The following is a 21,507-nucleotide window of genomic DNA, read 5'->3' as shown; positions in this document are numbered from 1 at the left end:
GCTAAGTAGCTTGACACTTTGATGCTCTTCCATCTCTTACCCCATCAGATACACTGTGGCCACGTCACCAACCCTGACTGTCACACCAGTGGGGAAATCAGAGAAGACGTGAAAGCCCTCACCTTTCTACTTGCCTGTTGGATGAATAGGAGTAGAAATTATGCACTAAAGGAAATCTTCACATTTTGAACATATCTTGTTCATAACTCATAATGCCAATAGCCAAGGTTACCTGAGACAAACATGAATTCTGAGTAAATCTAAGCATCGCTTGCCAAAAGGCGGGGGAGGAACACCGCTGTGCAAACCTTGCTCTTGTGACGCCTCGTTCTGAAATCAATGTTTGCTCTGCATTAACAGCATGGCCGGACGCCCCTGCATCTTGCTGCCAATAAGGGCCATCTTTCTGTGGTCCAGATCTTGCTGAAGGCTGGCTGTGACCTCGATGTCCAGGATGATGTGAGTAGAAGCCATCATTCTGTTGGGGGATGGCTGTCAACCGGGCTTGTCTGCATAGAATCCCACAACGTGTAACTAGCTGTGAGGTGGGGGAGGGACAGTAGTTGTTGCTCTCCAGCACTTTTTAGCTCCACCTTGGTGGGAAGAACTTCCTCTTGAAGCCCTACTCTGGGACCCATTCTCAGTAGCAAGTGTGGTTTGGTTTTCCCATCATAGTTCCTATCGAGTATTATTATTTCCTATCTATTATTATTCAAGTGCAGGGCCTCGAAGGGTGTTTCGCCTGTTTCCTTGTCTCAGTATGAAGGAGCACACTACACACGTACACACGCATGCACGCACACACAGATTTGGGCAAGTCTTGCTGGAAATGTGTCATTGATCAAACTTACCACTGGAGAAAAAGATGAAGCTTAAAAACTTAAATTTTTGTCTTTTCTTGCCTTGATTTCTCATAGTATACATTTAGTTTAAAAGGACCTATTTAAAGAAAAAAACAGAACATTGATCTTGTGTAATCTGAGAAAAACGACGCCTCCAGAAAGATTCACTCTGGTGCTCTGCCATGATTGAGAGTCATTTTCTGAGTTTCTTCAGTCCGACTACCTAGAAAGAGATTCTGCTTGGCTCTTTTGGGTTCAGAAATCCATTCCTGAGTAAATCAGCAGTGGCTGGCATGGAGTCATGTAGTGTAGGGGAGCCCTGTTGGGTTTTGGGGCAGGCTAGATTCTCTAAGAAGGGGATGTGGGAAAGATTATGTAAATTGCTCTCCAGTGGGCTATTAGGAAAATGTCCTAATGAGAATCTGATTGGAAACTCTTTTTGAAAAGTTTCTAACTCTGACTGTGATTTGTACAGTAGAACTCGAAGAGGTAAGAATTTTATGAGGAACATAGACTCTTGGAGACTTTGTACTCATAAACTCCTTTCAGATTCACCTTTAATCACTGTGCTTACCGAATGTTATCAAAGTTCAGACCCTCTGTTGGGCTAGAGTGTGGGTCACCAAAGTGTAATGTCTGAAAACTTGGCAAACACACAAGTTGAGAAGGACAGCATTCACAAAGCAATAACTAAATGTGTCATATCCATGGGCAGGAGGCTGTCAGTGTCATTCAGAAATTTCTGGTTATATTTGGAACCTGTTGAGTCATCAAGGATGTTATTTTCAAAAGATGCTGATCTAGCTTTAAGCTGTTGATTTCTACCCCAGGTCACAATACACTTTTTTCTTTCCCAGCACTGTAGCCATCATAACATACCTGATTATATCTTAGCCTTACATGATAGGAGCAAAAATACAGGAAGAGGGAAGAGATTCTGACCACAGGAAAGGCAGGGCATTGAATTGTTGGTGCAAATATATTGGGCAGCATCTGTTCTTCTCTGCATAATTAAAGCCCTTGCTGCCTTGGTGGCAAGGCTGCAGTAATACCAGGGTGCTAACCCATCACGACCCAGCACTCCTGTCTCAGGTCCTGAGCTCCAGGTATCATGTGTTCTCCTGCAGAAAGAGCCATGCAGACTTTCCAGAACTGCTGCTGTTTATATCAGGCAAGATAGGAAGTAAACTAGTCAGAAGCTCTTACAGGGTAGCCAAAGGGGTACGTACATGTCAGCAGAAGGAAAGCCAGCTCTACTGTTAGAGGGGTACTCTTTATTTATTGAAGTTAGTAATATATTTTGCATCTTTCCCATGCCATAGACAATGCATATATTGTTTTTCTCAGTTTAAAACAAAAGTGCACACACAACAACGAAACAGTGTAAAACAGCTGGACGTGGAGGTTTCTTGACTCTCACTAGCTCTGAAGTAATGCATTTGTCAGAATATGGTTCATGTGTGTCTTCTATATATTTACTCTGCTTGTTGATCAGCCTTGAAACCCATGCAGGAATTCAAGGAAGAAAACTCCTTACGGATGGTCTTTAAAGAAGCTGGGAATGGGAATCCCCTGGTGGTCCAGTGGTGAGGACTCAGGGCTTTCACTGCCATGGCCCAGGTTCAGTCTCTGATCAGGGAACTAAGATCCTGCAAGCCGTGAGGCATGAGCGAAAAATAATAAAGAAAATAAAGAAGCTGGGAGATTAAGTATTGGGGAAAAAAATTTCAGAAGTTACCTGTCTTGGGTGATGGGTAACAATAGAGAATGTTAATGTTTTGAAGAATTTACTCCTAACTTCATGTTCTACAGATACTGTGCTTTGTATCATGGTAAAGACTGAGAATTAGTTGAAGAATGACCTCCAGTGCCCTGGAGTGGGATTATTATGAATTTGAACCTGTGGAAACCAGTTCTTTAGAATATGGAACTCCAGGAGCAAATTCCCTCTTGCTTCCTGCCAACCCTGTCAACGCTCATTGGAGCACTAACGCCATCTCTGATTGGTCAATGAGCAATCACACAGCCCCCACCTCAGAAATAGTCCAGGACCCCGTGGCCACGGGAAAAGGCACGAAGGAAGAGAAAAATAAGAAAAACCAGAGAAGACAGGCTAGGAAGAACCCCAGAAGATCAGAGAGAGAAAAAGAGGTCAGCAGTTGTTTCATGCACCTACCCTGTCTTGAGCTTCCTTGCAGTATGGCTGCCTGTGCCACCTGGGAGGGATTACTCCTGAAGAGGGGCAGGGGCCGCCCCTGCATGAAGGGGGTTTCTTCTATGAGCTTGGCTTTGGAATCTGCCAACACTGGGCTCACTTTTTTTCACAATGTAGGAGAGGACCAAGTTTTAGACCTCAGTGGTTGCAAACCTTTTAAAATCTCTACGTAAGACACACTAATGTCCTAGAAAAACGGAGAGCTGGCAGTTCATGCACTTTGCAGACAAGTCCCTTTGCAGTCACTCTGGAACATGATGTGCATGTTCCAAATCAAAGTGCCAAACTACAAGTTTGCTGGGTTTTTAAGTTCCAGCTTCAGTGTTTTTCTTCTGCTGCTTTGTAGTTAATCATTCAACAAATACTTCTCAGGTGCTATACTTGCCAAGGCACTGGGCTAAAGTACTTAGCTTGATGATGCCATCAACAGGCAGCCCCATCCCCCAGAAGCACCTAATTGTTTTAAAGACCTGTTTAAGGTTAATTGACTTGACAGGTTATAAACAGCATGGGGCAAGTGCAAAAAGCCTTGACAATTTGAATTCTGCCTCAACTGTGGGTACATTTGTGCTGTCTCCTCAGTCGTGTCCAACTCTTAGCGACCCTATGGACTGTAGCCCACCAGGCTCCTCTGTCCATGGGATTCGCCAAGCAAGAATACTGGAGTGGGTTGCCATTCCCTTCAGGGTCCTTCCCAACCCAGGCATCGAACCTGCATTTCTTATATCTCCTGCATTGGCAGATGGGTTCTTTACCACTCTTGCCACCTGGGAGGCCCCTGTCCCAACTGTGCTGCCCTGAATCAGCTGGTTATTCTAAGCTAGGCACTGAACTGCACTGGACCTTGGCTTTTTAATCAATAAAATGAGAGAATTAGATGCCACAGTGCTTGGAGTGTAGTAGAGAGTCAGTAAATATTCACTGAATAGATAATGAATAAATGCTGTTGAAGGTGCCAAACTTCTCCCAGCTTTTTTTTTTTTCTCCAGAATTTCATGGTTGATCTTTAAATCATAGAGAAATAAAGATTATGTCTAAGTTGCTGCTTAGGTCTGTCAATAAGTATGTATAGAGGCACATTTTGTTTCAGTATTTGAAAAGTATACTTACTTCCTTTTAATTTATTTTTTAACTTTTTTATTTTGTATTGGGGTTTAGCCAATTAACAATGTGGTAGTTTCAGGTGAAGAGTGAAGGGACTCAGCCATAGATACACATGTATCCATTCTCCCCCAAACTCCCCTCCCTTCCAGGCTGCCACATGACATTGAGCTGAGTTCCCTGTGCTACACAGTAGGTCCTTGTTGGTTATCCATTTAAAATAGAGCAGTGTGTACATGTCCATCCCAGCTCCCTAACTATCCCTTCCTCCCGTCCTTCCCCCGCTGGCAACCACAAGTTCATTCCCTAGGTCTGTGAGTCTCTTTCTGTTGTGTAGAAAGTATACTTTTGAAATAATACTTTTATTTCCAAAGGAAGTTTTAGTTTTATAGGAGGAGGAATTGATTCGCCGGTCACTGACCCTGTTGCAGTAAAGGGTCTTAGCTGTTCATTTATGTCACGTTCTGGGGAAGAGTAGGTCCGAGACAGCCCGAGGTGGCCCTTGACTGACGTATTCCTGTCTCTCAGGGTGGCTGGTTTTTATGTGCCAGAGAAACCCAGAACCACCCCACCTCATGTGAGCCAAGCTCATGGTCCCTCTTGAGGGCCTTGCAGGGTGGGGAGTGGCTGGCTCTGGCCCTCACTGTCCTGTATATCCGACGGATGAGACAAGGACCCGGGCTCTGAGCATGTCTTTGACTGAGAAGCGTGAAGATGGAGGGGCGGCCGTGTCCTGGAGATGGGCAGGCCTGGGAGAAGGGGCCCGCCGGAGACACCTGTGCCAGGCACACGAGGACCACGGGGCTCCCACCGCAGCCTCGCCCGGGCCACCAGGTCTCCCGAGTCCTGTTCATCCATCTGGAAATCTACTGTTAAGGGCCGAACTAGAATTGAGATTTAACTTCCTATGTTGAGTTAGAGTTTCACAAAGGAAAATTATCCCCACAGAAGCAAGTACAGGAGATTCATGCTAAAAGCAAGTAATAAATCACAGTGGTGTTCTGGCTTCAAAGTTGCCTCAGCTCATGATTTAGTGGCAGCCCATGAAGCACAGTAAAACATTTGATCTGAAGCCAGGCCGCCAACACGACCCACGCTTTATGAACAACAAAATGGTTACGTTTGGTTACGTAAAAGGGTTGTTCTAATTGGGCCAAGGAGTGCAGGTTAGTGCACCCGCAGTGTGTAGGAATGGTTAAAGGCCTCTAGCAACTAGAAATCTGACCAAGTCGGAGTTTACTCTGAAGAAGGGGGCTGCAGCCTCACCTTTGTGGCTGAGAACAGGGCACCTCCTTTCTCATCAGGTCAATAACAATAAATTACACTTGAGGTCCATTTTGGGAAAACCCATCATGACGCTGATAGGGAAACACGCAGTCTTGAAGATTCTTACAGAAGTTTTCAAAAATTGAGACTGGGGCTTTCCCGGTGGCTCAGTGGTAAAGAATCTACCTGCCAGTGTACAGGAGACACAGATTCGATCCCTGGTCCAGGAAGATCCCACATGCCATGGAGCAAATAAGCCTGTGCTCTGGAGCCCGGGAGTTGCAGCTACTGAAGCCTGCACGCCACAACTAGAGAAAAGCCCTCGCAACAGCAAAGACTCGGCACTGCCCCCAAATTAATTAATTAAAAAAAAAAATGAGACTGGGCAGTTTTTCATGATTATCTGTTTGGGCCTTAAGTACACCTCATCTGGAAACACTTCCTAAGTTGTCTGAGGAAGATATGTAATGGCTTTGCCCACAGCCTCTAACCACTGATCCAGTGGCCGTATTCTTTTGACGACATGGCACATAGAAAGGGTCCTCTTTGAGTAAGTGGTCTTGGACAGGTGAGTGAGAAGAAAAGCAAGGCTAAGCCTACTTTGTAATGGGAATCACAGCATAGGATGCTGAGGGGAGGGCTGATGACAGAAGGCTCGGACAGTGGATGGAATCATGGTAATGATTACCTCTACCCTCCTGACCTAACTAGGAAGAAAGCTCTTAGATTCTACAGAATGAAGAGAAAGAAAAGCTTCTGAGACGTGGACAGTCCCATCCCGTTCCTGGTATATCAATACGGCTTAGACATTTAATAAATAGCCATTTTTTGATGCTAGAAATTATACATGTAAAAAATTGAAAAGAATTAAAAAGTTTAAAGAGGAAAATAAATATTTCCCCTCATGAATTTTTAAAGGAAGTGTTTTTTTTTTTTAATTTTAAGAATGTGAATTTGGTTTTTAAGTAGGAGTAAGTGCTTTTTATTGTGATGAACTATACATAACATAAAATTGACCATTTTAACCATTTTTAAGGGCACAGTTCTTTGGCATTAAGTACGTTCGCATTGTTATGCAAACATCACCATGGTCTCTCTCCAGAACTTTTTTTTCAGATTAAGTGCTTTTAAAGTGCATTGTCATTTGTTACAGATCCCAGGGATATAAGTAGAATCAGTATTTGATGAAGGCTATTTATAGGTAGCAGTGCAGCCCTCTTTAAAAAGCCTCCGTGTTCTAGTTGGTCTCTCCTCTCTTGGGCTAAGAAGCAGGAGTGCCCTGGGGCATGTCCTTTGCCCCTCCTAGGTTCCACCAGAAAATTGTTCATGCAAAACTCTTGCCACCCAGATCATAGACCCCAAGAAGGGAAGGGAGGGACCTTGCCTGCTTTCACAGAGGAAGAACTTGAAGTCCAGCGAGGTGACAGGTGTCCCCCAAGGCTTGCACAGCACACATCTCCTGACACCCTTGCCCCACTCCCCTTGCGTCCCACCAGGAATTTTCCACACCATTCACCCATCTCCCCGTTCAAGCTTATACCCCAGGCTGGACTTGATTTCCTGAGTGCCTGTCAGAGATAACATGTATTCTTGGAGACTTCAGGACTATCTCTTGCTACGGACTTCACTGTCTTACCTCTAGGATATTAGTCCTCTCAACTGCAGTTAGGGGGAGTCAGCTTCCCTTTGGCACCCTGACAAAGAAAGAGAAGGCCAGCCATCCCAGGAATCTGATCACAGAGAAAGGGGTCAGATGCAGCCCCAACAGTGAAGATGCTGTCATGGGATGTTGGAAGAGCCTTAGAGATGTGCAGTGACAGCCTGAGTCCCTGAGTCCCTCCTCAGATGTCCTGGCGTATCCCCCTGTGTTGTTTGCTCTAGGCCAGGGCCAATCAAGGAGTCCACCCACTTGTGGGTCCTGAGTGCTGCTGAGTGACAGAGTAGGCTAGTGAGTCCTCTGACGCTGGGGTACGAGAGGACTCAGCAGAGAGTAAAGATTCCAGGCATTGCTGGTTACCTTGCACAGCCCACAGTCTGACTTTCAGACCCGCTCGTCACAGTTGTGACAGTCCCGTTGCCATCCCCTGGGGTGGCGGGTAAGAGCCTGACCCTCATCCAGAGGTCAGCTGTGGCCCAGGGTTGCTCTGCGGTAGGCTGAAGGTTACCACTGAGTTTGTGAACATAGCTGTTCTTGCCGGCATGCACCGTCTGTTGACTAGGTCACTGAGTCCAGCTGGCCCTCGGTGACTGAATGGTGAAGCAGGGGAGCAAGTGGTGGGGGGCTGGCGAGTGCTGACCGCCGTCCCTGCCTTCCCACTGCCTGCAGGGGGACCAGACTGCCTTGCACCGGGCCACGGTGGTGGGGAACACCGAGGTCATTGCGGCGCTCATCCAGGAGGGCTGTGCTCTGGACCGACAGGACAAGGTGAGCAGGGAAGGGGGGCACGCGTCAGCCTGAGAACGCGCTCTGGGGATTTCCTATTGCGTGAGACATTGTCATTCCTGAGTCTTATCGCTCATGATTCAACATGAGGAAATCAGCCCGGAGTTCCTCTGAAAGAGTATTTGATCTCCCAGCAAACTAAACGTTTACAAAAGCCCTTCCCTCTTTTCTGTGGCAGCAGTGAACAACCGCAGAAATATAAACGGTGAATAAGACAAGTCCAGAAGTAATGAGCTGTGGAGGCCTGGATGGGGGACTCCACATCCAGAGAGTCTGAGTGGAAGCCCCCAGACTGTGTTTCTTTGGAAAGAAAAAAAAGATAATGGTCTGAAACAGCTGGGAGGGCATTGCTGCCTCTTCTCTGTGCTTCCCTTTCCCTCACCCTAGGTCCCACCCCACTCAATTCACTGTGCTTGATGTTTCTTTTTTTAATAGTAAGTTAAGCAAACACAAGATCTGTGGAATTGGTTGATTTTTATTTAAAAGTCACCTATGGAGGACACCTGTTTACCGTATTTACAGAACACTGCCCTTTTTTTTTTTTTTGCCATATTTACAAATCACTGTCCTTGGTGCCTGCTCATTTGTTTGGGGCCCTGAGGCTTCTGGATTAACCTTCGAGAGATCAGATTTGGAGAAAGAAAAAAGCTGTGGAATCCACTTGTCCACCTGTGGGCCCCTGGAGCTTCTGAAGCCAGACTCGCCATCTGCCTGATCTTTGCAGGGTTCTTTCTGGGGCCAGGAGTGGAGCAGGGCAGCCCCTGGGGCAGTGTAGGTGGGTGGGGGAGAGACACCACGCCTCCCAGTGCGGCTTTCTGTTCAGCATGAGCGGTGCGTGGGAGCCTTTCTCAGCACCCCAGTTCCCAGAGAGACTTAAGCCCTAATGCCTTAAGTCACCCACTGTGCATCATAAAGCTAGAGTGCGTCCGGAGTGGTACCATTGTTAGGTACCATTCTGGGAGAATGAATAAACTGCCACTCCGATCACTCCTTGGGTTCTGTGGTTTAGGTGAGAAACCCCAGCCAAGAGAGGCCCCTGTGTGGGCCTTAAAATAACCTGTGCTGTGCTGATGGTGAGCAGATGGATCAGGCTTGGGTGATGGGGCTTTCTCTCCTGTGTGTCCCCCAGGACGGGAACACGGCCCTGCACGAAGCATCCTGGCACGGTTTCAGCCAGTCGGCCAAGCTGCTCGTTAAAGCTGGAGCCAACGTGCTTGCCAAGAACAAGGTGAGGCCCGGCAGGTGTGAGACCCCCTTGGTCACAATGAAGACAGCCCAGCCTGCCTTCTTTAAGGGATCTTCCTCTTGCCGAGCAGAACTAGGGCTCTGGGCCTTGGATCCTGGTGCATCTGAAAGCTTGGAGCTGGAGTGCTCCCATGAGGGCTGCAGTTCTCCCTGCTTTCCCGTAGGTCCATGAGACTGTGGTCATGGGAGCCAGCCCCGTCCTGAGGGGGCAGAAAAGGACCACAGCATCTCCTCTCCCTTGCTGTCCTCTGTCACCCTCCACTTCCCTCCCTGTTTTTCCCTGCTATGTCCCTGGATCAGCCCCAAAGCCTCACAACGGACTGACTGATCTGTCTTGTCCCTTACGCATCCTGCTCCTCTCCTCAGGAACTTTCCAGAAAGCTCCTCACCTGTCGCTGTCTTGGGCTTCCCCAGAGCAGCCTCAGCCTCTGTTGTCGTCTCTCTGGGTGACTTTGGCGTGTGCCTCCCGGGCTTGCAGGGTGGGCCCACCATTTCTTCCCTCACCGCCTCCCTTAGGGTTATCCGGTTTCTTTTCTGCCCATTGACCCTCAGGGTGGGGACCTGCCCGTCGGGTGGCTGGGTTTCTCCAGCTCCCGGGACTGCACACAGCTCTGTGCTGTGCTGACTGGTGAGATGTTTTCCCGTGGTTCCCTCGTGGGTCGAGGGCTTCCGGGAAGCAGCCGGCCCTGCATTGTGGCATTTCCAGTAAAAGCCTGGCTCACTGCCTAGAGGACTGGTGGTTCTCCATTTCTTCCAGGTGGGATATAGTCTAGAACAGGAGTTGGTAAGTTTATACCAACTCGAAGTAGGTGGTTCCCAGTTAACGGATGGGGGGCCTCACCTGAGTCTTATAAGACATGTGATTTGTTTGTGACATAATTAGGGCTGTGAATTATCCCAGCTGGATCCACTTCACCACACTGCCACCTGTCCCCTGAAGGGCCCACCCCCAAATTGTGTAGGGAGCCACGAGTTCTCTCTCTAGATAGAGCCACACCGGTGAGGTGTCGTCCCAGGAGAGGGACTTACATGCTCACCAGCCTCAAACTCTAGGAAGCCTCTAGAAGGTCCTTCTCTTTTTTTCTTTTTCCCCCACAAATAAAATTATAAGATTATAAAGTCTACAATGTCATGATTTGATAGCTCCCAAGGGTTAATGAACACATTGATCACCCCCATTTATTTACCTTTTTGTGTCTGTGTGAGAGAACATTTAAGTTCTACAATTAGCAAATTTCAATTATACAAGACAGTGTTATCAGCTGTAGTCTGTAGACTACAGACACAGCTGTAGAACCACACGTTATCAGCTGTAGTCCCCATGTTACATGTTAGATTCACAGACCTTGTTCATCTTACAGCTGGAAGTTTACACTCTTTTACCAACCTCTCTTTATCCCCCTGCACCTCTCACTCCAGCTTCTGGCAGCCACTTTTCTACTCTCTGTTTCTACAAGTCCATCTTTTTCTTCCCCCCCAGACTTCACATAGAAGTGAGATGCTAGAGTATTTGTCTTTCTGTCTAACTTATTTCACTTGGTGTATCACCCTCTAGGTTCATCCATATTGTTGCAAGTGACAGGATTTCTTTCTTTTTAAAGGTTGGATAATATTCCATCGCATAAGAAAGGTCCTTACTCAGCCAAGTACAGCAGCCCCTGTCTAGAAATCAGTACTCATTACTCAGGGTGGGAAAATGCCTGCTATGTATACAGCAGGTCAGCTTTTTAAATTTCAGGTTTGACATTGCAGCCTTTTGTGTCCACTTTCATTTTACACATTGGTTTGGAGTACCTTCCATGTTATTACATGTATGATTAGTGCATTCCTTTTGATCACTGAGTAATGCTCCACTGTGTGGATATACCATAATCTGTATTCTAACCCATGTATTTTCATTTTCTTCCTCCAAATGCTTTTCAGCATGATCGATATTTTCTTATTGACAAAAGTAAATTTTATTTGTACAGCTATCAGATTTCTTTTCAACATATATTTAACATATATTTTTTTCAACATATATTTAAGTGACTCCCAGGATGCCAACAGCTTTGAGGAAACCTTCTCTAAGTGTACTGAGAGTTACACTAAGCTGAGCCCTGAGCCCTGCCAGGGAATGGAGTGTTTAAAATGTGGGCAGACCCTTTGTTTTGGAGGACGAAGCTAGCAGTGCTTCTCTGTCTGGCTGCACTTTAAAATCTCCTGGAAGGTTTTAAAAAAGCAGGGGGGAGAAGAGGGGAGAAAACCAAACCCACACGATGACAGGCCTGGGGTGACCAGCTGTCCTGGTTTTGCCTAGAGTTAGGGAAGGGAATGGCACCCCACTCCAGTACTCTTGCCTGGAAAATCTCATGGATGGAGAAGCCTGGTAGGCTGCAGTCCATGGGGTCACTAAGAGTCGGACATGACTGAGCGACTTCACTTTCACTTTTCACTTTCATGCAATGGAGAAGGAAATGGCAACCCACTCCAGTGTTCTTGCCTGGAGAATCCCAGGGACGGGGGAGCCTGGTAGGCTGCCATCCATGGGGTCACACAGAGTCGGACACAACTGATGTGACTTAGCAGCAGGGAAGGGATGCATCCCAGAATGCAGACCTTTCAGCACCTACACATGAACAGCCTGGCCCCACCCCCTGGGGCAGGGACATTGCGTTGCATCCGTGCACTGGTCTGTTGAAAGGGTCCCCCAGTTGAGTCCAGCCTGCACCTGAGGCTTGATAACCAACAAACTCACTCAACTCTCAGGCTCAGAACTCACCAAGTTCCTGGAGGTAGCAGTGAGGAAAGAAAGACCCTGCCCAGGTTGGTTAGAGCTAAGGTCGTGAGAAGGATGGTAAGTGGCCCTGCAGCACACAGCTTTCCTCTATTTTTAAAAACCCATTCTTCTTTTCAAAGGTAAGGAATATAAACCATCCTTGAGTCTGGGCAGACAGTGCCGTATGATCCAAAGAGGAGTTAACTGGGCCAGGGAAAAGCCATAAACAGGCTGACAGCTCTGAGCCCACAACTGCAGGCCTGACCCAGCTTTTACGCTCAGCAGAACAAACACAGAGCTTATGTGTTTAATCTTCTGAATCCTTGCACCGAATCATGTTGCCTGCTTTTCTTGTCACTTTCCTAGGGGTTATCAGCAGCCTTGCAGGCCTTATTCCCCTAGTTTCAGAAAGTTCTCTTCTTGTCAATGAAGTCTTTCTGCAAGATTGCTGTGTATGTGATCCTGACCTTTGGTTGCCATTTGACCTTGAAGGTAGACTCCCAAAAGCAAGAGGGTCTCTATCTGTGGGAAGTGATAGATGCGGTTGTATTGCATGTTGTGTGGGTACCTTGCCCAGAGTTTAAATTTTGATATTTCAAGGAAAACCCAAGATTTGGAAGAGGCTTGCAAATTAAATCTGTTACTGTAGCCTGCTGGAATTGGCCTGTTTTACCTCCATTGGTAGGCTGTCCACAGTTGTTCTGTGTTCCTCTTATAACTAAAAGGAACAGCCTTGTGCGTGTGCCCGGCACTCTGCCATGAAGAAGATGGTCTCCTCAGCACTCCGAATCAACCCTTATTGTCTCAGCACATAGGGGTCATGCTCCACTTTACAGGTGAGGAATTCACAGTGGTGCTTATTAAGAGCATTCCCCAGTAGTTTGCAAGCAGTAAGTGGCAGAGCCAGGGCTCGGAACCAAGGTTTTATGACCCATGTGACTCTTCTGCTGGTATGGATTCCCAGTTACATGTTCTTGCTTCTGAAGCACCCCAGCTGGGTCCACCGAGCAGAAAGCAGAGAGCGTAAACAGTGACTCTCCTGTAAGTCTTGGCCCCCTGCAAGTGTGCCCGGTCTGCTGAAGGTGTTGCTAACATGTGCCCCCCTCTGTTTGCCTCTCTCCCAGGCGGGGAACACGGCTCTGCACCTGGCCTGCCAGAACAGCCATGCCCAGAGCACCCGTGTCCTTCTGCTGGGCGGCTCCCGCGCCGACCTCAAAAATAACGTGGGTGAACAAAAATAGCATCTCTTGCACTCTCTTCCGTTGCCTGTATTATGAAAGCATACTAGAGTATTCATGTGTAGAAAACGAAAATTTGTTAATAAAAGGGGTTTGGGGACTATCAAGAAAGTATTCATTTGTTGCTAATTCCTAAAGGATCCTTTTGCAGCAGTCCCCAGTCTTTTAGGCTCAAGCGACAGGTTTCATGGAAGACAATCTTTTCACGGATGGGGGCAGGGTTGGGGGATGGTTTGGGGATGATTCAAGTGCATTAGATTTATTATGCACTTTAATGCCACCGCTGATCTGACAAGAGGTACCAGTCCGTGGCCCAGAGGTTGGGGACCTCTGCATTAGGGGAATGAGAAGAGAAATCAACACTCGGAAACACTGATTTTTCTCCCATGCTCGCCCCTTGCTCCTCAGCCTCTCAGTCTGTTTTATCATTTTGTACAGCAGGTGTCTAGCAAGCGGGTCTAAGAATGAGTAATTGTTTTCAGGAAGCCTCCGCCCACACAGTGTTGCACTCTTAGTAAATACCGGCTGATGCTGTACTGGCGAGGCTGTCTGATGCTCCATGCCCAGCATCTACAAATCTGTCCCTGAGGCATCCTTGGGATGAACTGATGATCAGTAGTTCTTGGACGTTCCTGACCTGAAAGGTCCCACGGGCATACCCCTTCCCTCCACAGACACTGCATTTCCTTCATGAAGCCTGTGCCACGTGGCAAGAGAATCTGAGGCTTCTCTCAAAAATGACTTTGGCTGGACGCCTTCCCTGGTGGTCCAGTGGTTAGGACTCTGTGCTTCCACTGCAGGAGGCACGGATTTGACCCCTGGTTGGGGAACCAAGTCCTACAGGCTGTGCACAGTGGCCAAAAAAAAAAAAAGGACTTTTAGCTGGGGTTTCCTGACTGGGGGCAGCCTTTTATCTAAAGTGGTCCTGAGAATGCTCTGAGCTTCAGCTTTGAGCTTGGTTCCCTCTTAGTCCAGAGGAGAAGGTTGTGCTGAAGTGTCACCATCTCTAGACAGAACTAGAGCTCAAATGAGAAGTCAGGGGAGCGCCGCAAAACGTCACAATATTGTCTCCAGTTCTCTTGTTTTCTCTCTGGGAGCAGTTTGGCCTGGGACCACCAAGGAAGACCCTGCTCCTGAATTTTTCTGAATGTCCTTTTTTATGCCCAGTGATTGCTTCCTCACCAGCTCCCTAGACTGCATTGCTCCCCATGGGATCCTGGGGTACTGCTAGAATGGGATGCACTTGAATTTTTTTAGAGCGCGTAATCTTAAAATCCAGCAACTCATCCCACTTTCTTAGTCCATTCAGCCACGATGGATCTGTGATGGGGAAAGTCTCATTTCCAAAGCAATGCTATCAATCTTAGGCAGTGTAATCCAGAGCCTTTGGGTTGTAGGAGAGGCAGGGGTCAGTGGAGTCTTAGGAAGTGCCTGCTAGGCAGAGCCTCTCTTAGTTTTGGCGAAGGTCTCTTGGGCAGCAGGCATCCAGGACCTGAAACCTGAGACAGTCTGCGTGGTGGGAAAGAGAGCTGCACACAGGAAAGGGCTGCAAGTCGTGGAGTGAGCACCTATGATAAAGGAGATGCTTGTCATTCAGGCCATTGCCCTGTGAGGAATATATGCTAGTCTGCTAGCTTTTAAATGATAGTTTTCTTTTAATTTTTGTTTTGTTTTGTAACCGCTCAGACCGTGCTTAGAGTTTGATTTCTGTCCGCAGGCAGGCGACACCTGTTTGCACGTTGCCGCACGCTATAATCACTTGTCCATCATTAAGCTCCTCCTCAGTGCTTTCTGTTCTGTCCATGAAAAGAACCAGGTCAGTGCATGTGTTCTCCCCGTGGTTCTCAGGCAGGTGCACTAGCGCCAGCGGGGACAGAGGTTGCTGGGAGGTGGTGCCGGCTCCCGGTATGGGACTTGGCCAGTGCTGGCCTTCGAAGGAACCACAGATTCCCTGTGGCCCTGGTTTATCTGGCGTTCTGGAGAAAGCGTGCTCTGTCATTCCAGTGCGTATCACCACATTTGTGTAGTGAACATTTTTGGAAATCCTGGGGGTGGGTTTTGTTGTTAGTATGGTTTTTAAAAATGAAACCCACAAGGAAGAGTGGCTTGGTAAGTAAGCAGGGGCTTTCGGCGTCATGATTTCTGTTCCTTGCACCGCCACCTTTATGTGAGCTGAGCTGATGGCGTCTCTTGTTTCTGTAAAGCTCGGTGCGTGGGCAGTGTCTACACTGTGCAGTGGGGTTCTGAAATACAGCTGTGGTTATTACAGTGTTCTGTGGAAATGTGATTTTTCAATAGTCATTTGGATTTTTAAAAGTTGTCTTGTTATTTATTGAAACCTATGCCTAACTGATGCATTGTTTGGCTTTTCTGAGTTTGGGTGCATAAGTCTGAAATTTAAAAAATTAGATCATGATTCAGATTTAAAATACCCTATAATGGTGATTACTGACCCTGGCTGCATATTGGGATCAAAAGGGAATTTAAATATACCATTCCTGAATCCCACCCCAACGTAAATGACCAGAACGTCTGGGGCTGAGGTCCAGGATAACAGTATTTTTTTAAAGCTCCTGGTCTAAGTGAGGGCTTCCCTGGTGACTGTCAGTAAAGAATCTGCCTGCAGTGCAGGAGGTTTCTTGCAATATAGGAGACCAGGGTTCAATCCCTGGGTCAGGAAGTTCCCCCAGAGAAGGAAATGGCAACTGACTCCAGTGTTCTTGCCTGGAAAATCCCATGCCTGAGTGTGCAGACAGGATGGAGAACCACTGACCTAATAGCTGAAGTCTGTCATTCTATAGTCTCCCCATGGACTCTAGCTTGTCAGATTACCCCCAACACAACCCTCACCAGCTGGTGCTTCTCAACCTGGGAGGCGCATTTCAATCACCTGGGAGCTTTGAAAAATCAGCCCTATCCATGCTCCAGGCCACTTAAGTCAATGTCTGGGTGGGACTCTGGCGTCAGTAGTTTATAAAGCTTCCCAGCTGATTCCAGTGAGCAGCGGAGACTGGAAACCACAGCTCCAGAACTTCCCCTAACATACAACTAGGTGACTCAGGAATGAAATGAACACTTTCCCTGTCTACTCACCAGGGAAGGAGGCCTGAGAACGGCTGGATTTTCATACTTGATCACCTGCCAGGAATGAATGAATGAGTGATTTCACTTCTGTATGCATCTAACTTATTTATGTCATCTGGTTTGGGAATTAAAACCAACATTTGCATTTGGAATTAGCCCACCAAGCTGCATCTGTTCATATCCTTCTTTGATTGTCTGAAATGTTTTTTGTAAAAAATAAATTATTGGCTAAATTTGGTAAGGAGTTGAAAACAGCTGGTGTTAAATGAGCGCTATCTTCAGTGACTCCACCCAAACAGAAAACTCCCTGGCCTGTAGGATGATCCCAGTGGCCCTTTCACATCCCTAAGGGTGGCTGCAGGGTTGGGCTATTACTCTGGGGCCTGTAGAAGTAGCTACCTTAGAAGCTCCTGCTTATTCTAGCTCAGAAACCAAGGGGTTCTCTGCCCATCCCCTGCCAGGGCAGACAGACAGGGTCCAGAGCTACCTTTTAAGTAAAAATTTTAAAAACTATGAGTTAAAAGGAATATTTAAAATACGTGGCTGAGATCCTGCCTCTGTGTAAGGTCAGGGCCTACCATTCCCAACATCCCAGGCCCAGCATTGCTTTGTCCCCCTGCACTTAATCCTGTCCTATCATTTCTGGCATCCCACTCAGAAAGGAATGTGGTATTTGTGTGTAGTTCATTCAGTTCCCAAGATCTCTTTTAAAAAAGAACCACATTTAAACAACAAGATCCTACTCTATAGCACAGGAAACTATATTCAATATCCTGTGATAAACCATAATAGAAAAGGACATAAAAATGTATATAACATTACATTCTTATATGGTAGAAATTAATACATTATAAATCAATTATACTTCAGTAAAATAATTTTAAAAATAAAGTATGAGTTAAAAGAAATATTTTAAAGAAATAATAAAAAGAACCACATAACGCTTTAGCCAAGGGCCACTTGTCAGTCTAAGGCAAATTTTAGTTTAACTTTGAAAAGCCACCACCAAGTCATGGGATAAAAAGCTGGAGGGCTGTGGGCCACGATCCCATGGGGTTTAGCAGGCTTTCTTCTGATGGATTCCAGGCTGGAGACACGGCACTTCATATTGCTGCTGCCCTAAATCACAAGAAGGTGGTTAAAATCTTGCTGGAAGCTGGAGCAGATGGGACCATCGTCAATAATGTAAGTGGAGTTGCAGCCACGGTTTCTAAAGCCGTTCCCACTCCTTTCAGGGTCAGGGTGTGTTGTGGCCACCTCACCTCCTGTAAACTCAGAGCACACAGCCTCGCCCAGCCTCGCTCTGGAAGAGCTGCAGCGTGCCGACCCCACGACCTCTGAGGCCCGAGGGGGTGGGCTCGAGGGGACCCCTACTCTCAGCAGCCCCGTGGGTTACAAACCCCGAGGGCCCATCTTCAGACAGTTCAGTGAGCACGTCCTGACATGAAAAGGGTCAGGGGTGTCTAAGTAAACTGGCAAGTAGATGTTGCCGAAAGTGACTGTCCCGGCTGGCTTATGCGTGTCCCCGGCTGGAGTCCTGTACTCACTGGTCTTCCCTGTGCCTTTCCTTAGGCAGGCCGGACTCCGCTGGAGACTGCCCGCTACCACAATAATCCGGAAGTTGCTCTCCTCCTCACTAAAGCGCCCCAGGTAGGATCTGCTGCATTTTCCCTTGTATTGATTATGTGGGGGCTGCAGAGTTGTTGGGATTCCTTGGGTTGCTATCTACTGAAGCCAGATCAAACCACCTTAGGGACTGATGGGTTTCCTGAGCAGGTAGTAGACACATAGGAATCCACATGAGCCTCCAGGAAACTGGAACCAGAGACTTCAGGCCCAGCAGGCTGTTTTCATACACGGCATCGTTTCCTCTTTGTGGCTGGATCATTGTCACAACCAGTTTCCTGGATCATAATTGCCCAGCCAGGGAAGAGTACCAGTTTAAAATGTAGGAGAGACTTCCCTGGCGTTCCAGTGGTTAAGACTCTGTGCTTCCAGTGCAGGACATGTGGGTTTGATCCTTGGTAGGGAAACAAAGGTCCAATAAGGTGTGCAGTGCAGCCAAAAAATGAAAACAATAAAACATCATAGGAGAAGGTCGGTCGTGATTGGGAGCTTGGGTCAGATGCCCAAAACATGTGGGACAGAGGTGCTTTAGGGAGATGGTCGTGTCTGTTTGACCACGTGGTTACAAGGGGATTTCCCAGAGAAAGGTGGGAATGGGCATCTGTCTGGGCAGCCGTATCTGTCTACTAGAGGCAGTTGGGTACAGTACAGTTGTACTCCTTTTAATTAAGTATTGCATGATGTATGGATGTGAGAGTTGGACTGTGAAGAAAGCCAAGCGCTGAAGAATTGATGCTTTTGAACTGTGGTGTTGGAGAAGACTCTTGAGAGTCCCTTGGACTGCAAGGAGATCCAAACAGTCCATTCTGATCAGCCCTGAGATTTCTTTGGAAGGAATGATGCTAAGGCTGAAACTCCAGTACTTGGGCCAACTCATGCAAAGAGGTGACTCATTGGAAAAGACTCTGATGCTGGGAGGGATTGGGGGCAAGAGGATAAGAGGACGACAGAGGATGAGATGGCTGGATGGCATCACTGACTCGATGGACGTGAGTCTGAGTGAACTCTGGGAGTTGGTGATGGACAGGGAGGCCTGGCGTGCTGCAATTTATGGGTTCGCAAAGTCAGACACGACGGAGCGACTGAACTGAACTGATGGTATATTGGCCATCATTCAATTTTAATAGATGACTGATATTTAAAGTTGAAATGATCTAAGTCTGAAATTTAATCATGATAATTTATAAGCTATTTATGATTTCAGCACCCTGAAATAGCTTTGTTTATATTACCTTCCACAGATACATAATGTTTATATAGCTGTGCCTACTATGTATATCCACCTTTGTATTCTCCTCTTTATCCTATCTATGATAGGAAACTGTTCTGCAGTCTTCACAATTATTTATCATAATGGAAGCATAATATTCTTTTCTGGTTGCTAACCAGTATTAAACCATTTCCTTAATGTTAGACATTTTGGTTACTTCCCAGTTGGAGCTACTCTGTTCCTTTACATCAAACAGTGATTGGTTTTCCACCTTTTTCTGGCTAATGCTGCAAGAAGGCAAAGTCTTGAGGAGCCAAAGGGACAGCCTGGACCCCAGGTGTTGCCCAGGCCCAGCCAACCTCGGGTTCTGGGTGGCCTTGATTCCATCTATGTGTTAAAAACACACCTGATGTAACTAGCAGTTTCTGGAAGTAGTTAAGATTTTATCTCTTACAGAATCGATCACCCTCTTGCCCATGGAGTAAGTCCTTTTCAGTGGGCTCTGGAGATCCACAGAGCCCCTGAAAGGTGTGAGTTGGATGATCCTTCAGAAAAAGGCTCCATCTTTGTCTAGCTGTTTGCAAACAAATTCTCAGCATAATCACCTCCAGAATCCTGATAGAAAAATGCTAGCCTCTCCTGGATCAAAAAGGACAGGGTGCTGTATAAGTGTCAGAATCCATCACAGTTACCTGGCGCTTCAGAGTCTTGGCAGTTTAATGGACAGCCAGCCCTGTGCTCAGTCATATGAAGACGGTCAAGTCTTGTGGGGTGGAGGATCCCCCTGGCATGCAAGGACTGATGTGCCTTTAACCTGCCTGTCATTTATCTTCTAGAGCCCAGGGATCTGGATTCCCAGGGATAAAGCTCACTTGTGAACTATTTTCCTGTGTGGGTTCTCCTTTAGCCTTTACCATTTAAAAAACATGGCTTGGGACGTCCCTGGTGATCCAGTGGCTAAGACCCCACGCTCTCATTGCAGGGGGCCCGGGTTTGATCCCTGGTCAGGAAACTAGATCCCACATGTCACAACTAAGACCCAGTGCATCCAAATAAATAAATGTTGTTTAAAAAAAGGCTTAGGGAGGGGGGTTCAGGATGGGGAACACATGTGCACCCGTGGCTGATTCAAGTCAATGAATACAATACAAAACCAATACAATATTGTAAAGTAAAATTAATTAATTAATTTAAAAAAAATTGAAAAAGGCTTAAGCAAGATTTTCCACACCCATACTGAATAACAAATAAATAGAATATTTTTTAAAGTTTTTTCTTTTCTTTTTTTTACATAATTGTATGTACTAACCCTTATTTTTCAATGCATAGTAAAAGCTTTGGAATATGCATAAAATTGTATGCATACTATTTTGTTGATCTGTAGTTACAGAAATGGCCTCAGTGTTTGTCTTGACTGAAATGAGAAATTCCCTTGTCCTAGTACCTTAGTTGATCATGGATTTTGATGGTTCACAGCAGTACTAAAAGGGTATTTCCTTCTGAAACTTTAAGATTAATATTCCCTGATTTCTGTGAGGTGGAGAATACGGATGATCCGGGTGGATGGTATAGTTCTCTGAGAAAGGCTGTGAGCCATGCAGAGTTGTCACTGGCTAATAATGTGGTCAGTGGAGGGAATTTTTCTGATTATTTTGTGTTTGGTGAACTGAATGTTACTTCTCATTTTTGGTTGATGTGGTTCACAGGTGCTTTGGAAAGTGACTTTTAGGCTGATTCTGGAGCTTTGTCCTGTTGTAAGTGTCCGTAAAGCAGATGAGCACTAGTTGCTTCTTTTCATCTGACTCAACTTCCTACTGAGTCTAAATTTAGCTTAGGACACTGGTTCTCAGACCTTTTCTGTCTAAAGACCCTTTAACTTTTCTTCAATGTTCAGTCAGTTCAGTTCAGTCGCTCATTCGTGTTGGACTCTTTGCGACCCCATGAATTGCAGCACGCCAGGCCTCCCTGTCCATCACCAACTCCCAGAGTTCACTCAAACTCATGTCTATCCAGTCGGTGATGCCATCCAGCCATCTCATCCTCTGTCGTCCCCTTCTCCTCCTGCCGCCAATCCCTCCCAGCATCAGAGTCTTTTCCAATGAGTCAACTCTTCGCATGAGGTGGCCAAAGTACTGGAGTTTCAGCCTTAGCATCAGTCCTTCTAATGAACACTCAGGACTGATCTCCTTTAGAATGGACTGGTTGGATCTCCTTGTAGTCCTAGGGACTCTCAAGAGCCTTCTCCAACACCACATTTCAAAAGCATCAATTCTTTGGCGCTCAGCTTTTTTCACAAACTCTCACATCCATACATGACCACTGGAAAAACCATAGCCTTGAATAGACGGACCTTTGTTGGCAAAGTAATGTCTCTGGTTTTCAGTATGCTAGCTAGGTTGGTCATAACTTTCCTTCCAAGGAGTAAGCATCTTTTAATTTCATGGCTGCAGTCACCATCTGCAGTGATTTTGGAGCCCCC

At 46.6% G+C, this 21,507-nt stretch overlaps 1 protein-coding gene across 9 annotated transcripts in view; it reads left to right on the top strand.

Moving 5' to 3' along the window:
• The window catches only part of ANKRD6 (ankyrin repeat domain 6), a 182,501-nt gene that overhangs the window by 144,527 nt on the left and 16,467 nt on the right, over positions 1–21,507 (top strand). For 3 of the 9 annotated variants that reach the window (XM_061427820.1, XM_061427823.1, XM_061427819.1), the window contains exons 3-9: positions 361–459; positions 7,751–7,849; positions 8,997–9,095; positions 12,995–13,093; positions 14,826–14,924; positions 17,279–17,377; positions 17,765–17,842. In XM_061427820.1, the coding sequence (XP_061283804.1) occupies positions 361–459; positions 7,751–7,849; positions 8,997–9,095; positions 12,995–13,093; positions 14,826–14,924; positions 17,279–17,377; positions 17,765–17,842 (672 nt within the window). Of the gene's footprint in view, positions 1–360; positions 460–2,654; positions 2,994–7,750; positions 7,850–8,996; positions 9,096–12,994; positions 13,094–14,825; positions 14,925–17,278; positions 17,378–17,764; positions 17,843–21,507 lie in introns of those variants that run through there. The other 6 variants (XM_061427822.1, XM_061427817.1, XM_061427821.1 and 3 more) reach the window with 5 other exon arrangements.

The sequence above is a fragment of the Bos javanicus genome, chromosome 9 (assembly GCF_032452875.1).
Source record: "Bos javanicus breed banteng chromosome 9, ARS-OSU_banteng_1.0, whole genome shotgun sequence".
Taxonomy (NCBI): Eukaryota; Metazoa; Chordata; class Mammalia; order Artiodactyla; family Bovidae; genus Bos; species Bos javanicus.
This window is presented reverse-complemented; position numbering and strand designations above follow the sequence as displayed.